Below are 5420 nucleotides of genomic sequence, written 5' to 3' on the forward strand. Positions count from 1 at the left end.
GGGGGGGGGGGGGGGGGGGGGAGAGAAAGAAAACCCACCGTTCCCTACCCATTGTAAGAACTTGATAGACTGTGTCATGCCATATTGTTTTTATAAACAGATATCTGTATAGTTAGTGTTCCCCATTAATTTATCAGAAGTATTCAGAGGACAGGACCTCAATCACCCCTTTATTAGGATGTACTCCTTTTCTTTCATACCAACTGCTGCCTCATTTTACCTCCTACCACAAAAATCACCTCCATCTTTTCCCTCTGTCTTCTCCCAGAAATACAAGCTCTCTCTTTCTATACCTACACACACTCAACTGTTCAGCAGATTGGTCTGTTATTGTCACATCTCACTTTTGATGTCCTTGCACTCCATGGTTCATAGCATTCATAGATGTTAACCCTGCACAGTGCTTGCACAGATGTCAAATTAGGGAGTGGCAATTTTGTGAAACTACATTATATCATTGTAAAAAAACCCTGTAATTTTCCTGATACCAGTCAAGCAATCCTTTTGATGTGATCACTCCTAGCTCAAGAAGGAATTCATTTTCCATGCAGGATGAAATTCCATTACTGAAAAGCCATTTGGGACTGGCAGCTTTGCAGACCCAAATCCTCTTCTTTTGCAGACCCACAGAAAGTTCCACCTGGTCTTAAGTTATTCCTTCAGTTTTGCAAGAGTGAACAAGAGAACTGTAGATCAAGAACACTCAACCTCTTAAACAGGGAGTAAACAAGATTTCTTGTCAGCTCTTGAGCTATTCGCTCCAAATGCATACTATAGTATGCCATGATTGAGTACATCCCACCTCCAGCCCAAGGTCAAGACTTCTTTTATATGTGATAAGCTCCTGACTCAGAAAGTACTTCTGGGAAAAAAAACCCAGAATCGTGTCTATTCTTTTTTAGAAAAAAGTGTTCAAATTGCATATGCAATTTCCAAGCAAATCTGCCAGTGAATGGTGTTCCATTTATAAAAAGACATTTTGGTATAAACAATGTCTATTTACACTTGTAGAAACAATTATAAACCTGCCTTTGGAGAAGGCACTTCTGTCTATTCTGATGAGACAAAACTTAACTGATCAAAGCACAGGATATGAACACATCTGATTCTCTGTTAAAGCACAGGTGAGAGCAGACCGGCTATCATCTCTATAGCACCCCTCACCCCCCACCCCACCCTCTGTTAGTTCTCTGGTCCACAGAGTTTGCTGCAGGCATACACCAGCTGTGGATAACCAGACAGCATTACATACCACTCTCTCCCCTTCCTTGATGGTCCTGCCCCAGGAAACAGTCCTTGTAATTTTCTATATGCAAAGACACCCCCAGAGTCAGGAAAATGCCTAGCAATGGAATTGTAATCAGTCTCTGTTCTCTTTACACCAGATGAGTGTCAGAAAATGTGCCTTTTAAAGTCCTTGAAGCTAGCAAAGATGGTTTCAATTTATTCTTGATTTAACCCCAGTGTTATTAAAGCTTAGACTATTACATTATTTTCCTCACTTCATCATTTTAGTCAAATTGACTCTCATATGAGAAAGTTAGGTTATACTCCCTCTGGCCCAGACACCAAAAGTTTCTTCTCATCTTACACTTTAGTTTAAGTTCTTCAGGGTATGGTTATGTGCAACATAAACACACAAGCAACAGGCAATATTTCATACAAGTTTTTTTCTTCCTCAAGTCATACTACCATTTCTATAGCTCAAGCCACAGAAGAAACTGAATTCAGTTATAACTAAAATCAAAGTATTGTGTTTATCCTCTATGTAAGCACTGGTGGTTATAAAAAAAATAAAATCACAAAAGGGAAAAAAACACCCAGAGAATTTAGGAGCCTTAAAAGGGATAATTATATCTGTTATGGATCCAGATAGAAGAGTAAACACATGGATCATTAAGAATGAGTGAAACTTGCTTCAAGACCTAGATTTTGTAATGTAATTTTCAAACAGTTGCCATAAACTGAGATAGCTTAAAATTTAAGTAATTATGTAATACTGAAGCTGATGAACTGTCTGTCTCCCACCTGCCCTGCCTACATCATAAATGTACAATAATCAAATGCATTTCCAATTAATTTAGTGAGAGAAAAATACCAGAGTGGGAACAAGAAACAGGTATCCACAGCTAAAACACAAAAAAAAACATGCCAATGAAATTCAGTGTTTGTAATAGCATAATTTCATTACAGGCTGTAGAAAGTGAGGAAGTGTGGGCAGAATTATGTAAAAGAATTGACACAATTAAGCAGTTCAAGCCTGTACATGATAAACATTTTGCACTATACAAGTTGCTCTGAATTGTCAAGAATAGTAATATTTATTTTAAACTCAATGTTCCAAAATAAGAGTACTATATTTCTAAAAAAGAAGGTAATCTATTTTCAGCTCAGCTAGAAGTGTCATAATAAATCAGAGGTAACATTTAAAAAAACCCAAAAAACCCAATCCTTAACTATAAACCTGCATAATCTATATAACACTTAAAGAACAAACAGAAAAAGCAGCAAATCTTTCACAAATACAATGAATCACAGGTTTCAACACACATTTGCTACACTCCACTGCCATCTGTCTATATAAAGAGATAATTAGCATTTTCAGGAACAAGAAATATAGTTTACAGTGGAGTATACTTGGTTCCAAATCAAGTTCATAAGATGCATGAGTATAGCATTTCTCTTTCCAAATATCAATCTCAGTTCCTCAACGAAGGTTATATATTTCTGGAAAAAGGGCCCACATTACTAAAAAGAATCTTCTGAGGAAAAAAATGCTATATGGCTTTCATATATAAAATTAAGAGCATAAGATACTCAGAGCTTAAATTCCTGAAAATGAGTCATCCTTTTCTTACACAATTTTATTTAACACAAAAACATCTTTTTCAAGCGTATTCCTACTAGCATGGTAGAATACAAATCACACTTCTGAGATACTTAACAGGAGAATTTGGGAATGAAATAGAAACTCCACACATTTGGCTCAGGTTCATCCTCTATTGTTACTTTACAGCTTCAACGGAGTGATCTCAGGGTGAACCTAGGCCCTGTTCAGGAGAAAGGCCCAATAATATAGAACCAAGGAGGAGGGGCATCTAGTACAAAATGATACAAAATGGCTGCATTAAGCACCAGACCCATCTCGTATACAACATCCTCTTGCTGCAGGAATCATTACAGATAATGAGTAGTACTTAAGTCTAATGACAAGCAAAACATTTTATAAACAACATAATGTTATTTTGATCCATCACAGGTACTATATTGCCCAAAGATGAGCATTTTCACACTGGGCGTGGAATTGCAAACACCCGATGCCTAATTTCCTCCCCTTCCCCCAAAGAAAAATCCTACAACCTCTGAACATATTTCACTTATTTTAAGTAGCCATATACTGAGAAACAGCTTTGACAAGACCAAATAATTCTTTCATGAGCACCCAGGGCAGAAGTAGAGGAGTATCTTATTATACAAGTGCTTTAATTGATCTATCCTCTCCACATTTATGGACTTCGTCCTTTATAGATTTCTAAAACTAAGAACGATTAGATGTTGTAAGAATGAAATTCTCACTTGCAAATCCTTAAGCAGTTCACTTCCATTGTTTCACTTGCAGCTATTTTTCTGTTAGTGCCATCTACTGGTTTAAATCTGTCATTAGGTTCTAAATCTTTGCTCATGTAAATTAAACATCAGACTTTCTATAAAACAAATCTTATTTACCTTATTCATGGAAATCATCATACACCACCATTAGTGGGCCTTCATTAAGACAAGTAAGGATTTGGCCCAAAGACTTTTACTATAACATCCCAAGAAGGAAAGTTAATATATTTATTCTCTTTTTAATACAAATTCTAAGTCCAGAATACCACATTTTTTATTTAAAAAAGGTAAATGCTGTGGACCCCCTTTACCTGTACTACCTTTCCAAAACACTCTATTAAAGATGGGGTGAGAGAGAATCAAAGATTTTGGTGTCTTTGTAGAATTTAAAATGTGCTGCTTGTCCAACCCAGAGTATTTTCTCAAATCACCACTATCCAAAAAAATAAAAAAATAAAATATACATTTCAAACTTCAAACTAAAAATCACCTACCAAATATGGGCATGACATTAGTGTTTACCCATGTAACGGCTCCTTCAGAATGATATCAATTCACCACTTGTAAAAGGGCCAAGTCCTGCAAAACTGTCTCTTGTCTTTAAAAGTGAGAATGTTTGAGGCTTTCAGTGTTTGCTGATTAAGCCATAGGTTTACTTCAAAACCTATTTTACTATTTCAAGGCAAATGTTCAGTCACATATCACCTACAGAATTCTTTGTTCAAGTTTTTGGTAAATTATTTAGAAAGATGTATCCAACTTCTGATGAAAACTAATTCACCATCCAAACAGCATGCCAAACAGGTAAGTTATCAAAATATCTCTCTTTATACAGCAACCAAGTGCTATTTCTGTATTGTATGACAGCAGTTTTCCCTGATTGATCAACATCACTGATTATGAAACATTTACATTTCACCGAAGATTGAAACAGCCTGTCTTATGCTGTGAAGTCGGGCTGACCAAATGCCACTTCTGTTATATGAACTCATTGCAAATTACCATCTGTAAGTTTTGTTTCTCCTTGTCTCTCATCCTTACCTTGTAATGCATCAGGATCTACTGGCAAGTGATCAGGCATTGACTTAGAGCTGAATTCTCTCTCTGCAAGGAACGTCTCATCTTTAGCTTCAGGCTGTACATCTAGCTCATTGATTTTCTTCTCCTCACTTGTGACTGGAGCTTCAGCAAGATTTTCAGATTGTTTGTCATCAACTTCTGTTACACATGCTGCAGATTTATAGCCTGCAGTAACTGTTCCAGTTTTGACCTCTGCAGCACTGCTAGGAAGAATGTCAATGGATCTCTCCCCCAAATCTTCTGTCTGCACTTCTTGCTCTTTATTCTCCTCCATATTGCTGGAGCCTACATTAATTGAGCATTCACAGTGATAATAACCAGATTCCTGTTTCTTCTTATGCATAGCACAAAGATCAATTTGACTGAAGACTTCTGTGCCAAAAAAGCTATCTTCATATTCCTTATATAGATCCGAATTTATTTTTCTGAAGCCCTAAATATTAAGGAAGTATTTTAACATTATACTGGCATCTTTAAGTATATAAGAACATTAAATATTTAATACAATATCAAATATATTTTCCCCCTGCAGGACCTGGTACCATTTAGTTATGTTTATAAATATTGGAAAAAAGCAACATGAAAAACAAGCCTTAGATATATAAAAAGTAATGAAATAGAGGCCTTGAGTAAAACAAGTTATTAGCACCACTTATACATTACAGACACATACACTTTCTTCCCCCCCCCCCCAACTCCCTCCCCCCTTCTCTTCCCCAAACAGAAAATTT

At 36.4% G+C, this 5420-nt stretch overlaps 1 protein-coding gene across 1 annotated transcript in view; it reads right to left on the minus strand.

Moving 5' to 3' along the window:
• Positions 1–4597: 4597 nt before the first annotated feature.
• LOC109298623 overlaps positions 4598–5420 on the minus strand; it is a 50066-nt gene continuing 49243 nt past the window's right edge. Inside the window, exon 7 of the mRNA XM_019518810.1 lies at positions 4598–5122. Within this exon, the coding sequence (XP_019374355.1) occupies positions 4598–5122 (525 nt within the window). The remainder of the gene's footprint in view (positions 5123–5420) is intronic.

This window comes from Gavialis gangeticus, unplaced genomic scaffold (assembly GCF_001723915.1).
Source record: "Gavialis gangeticus isolate Ggan-Ray unplaced genomic scaffold, GavGan_comp1, whole genome shotgun sequence".
Lineage (NCBI taxonomy): Eukaryota > Metazoa > Chordata > Crocodylia > Gavialidae > Gavialis > Gavialis gangeticus.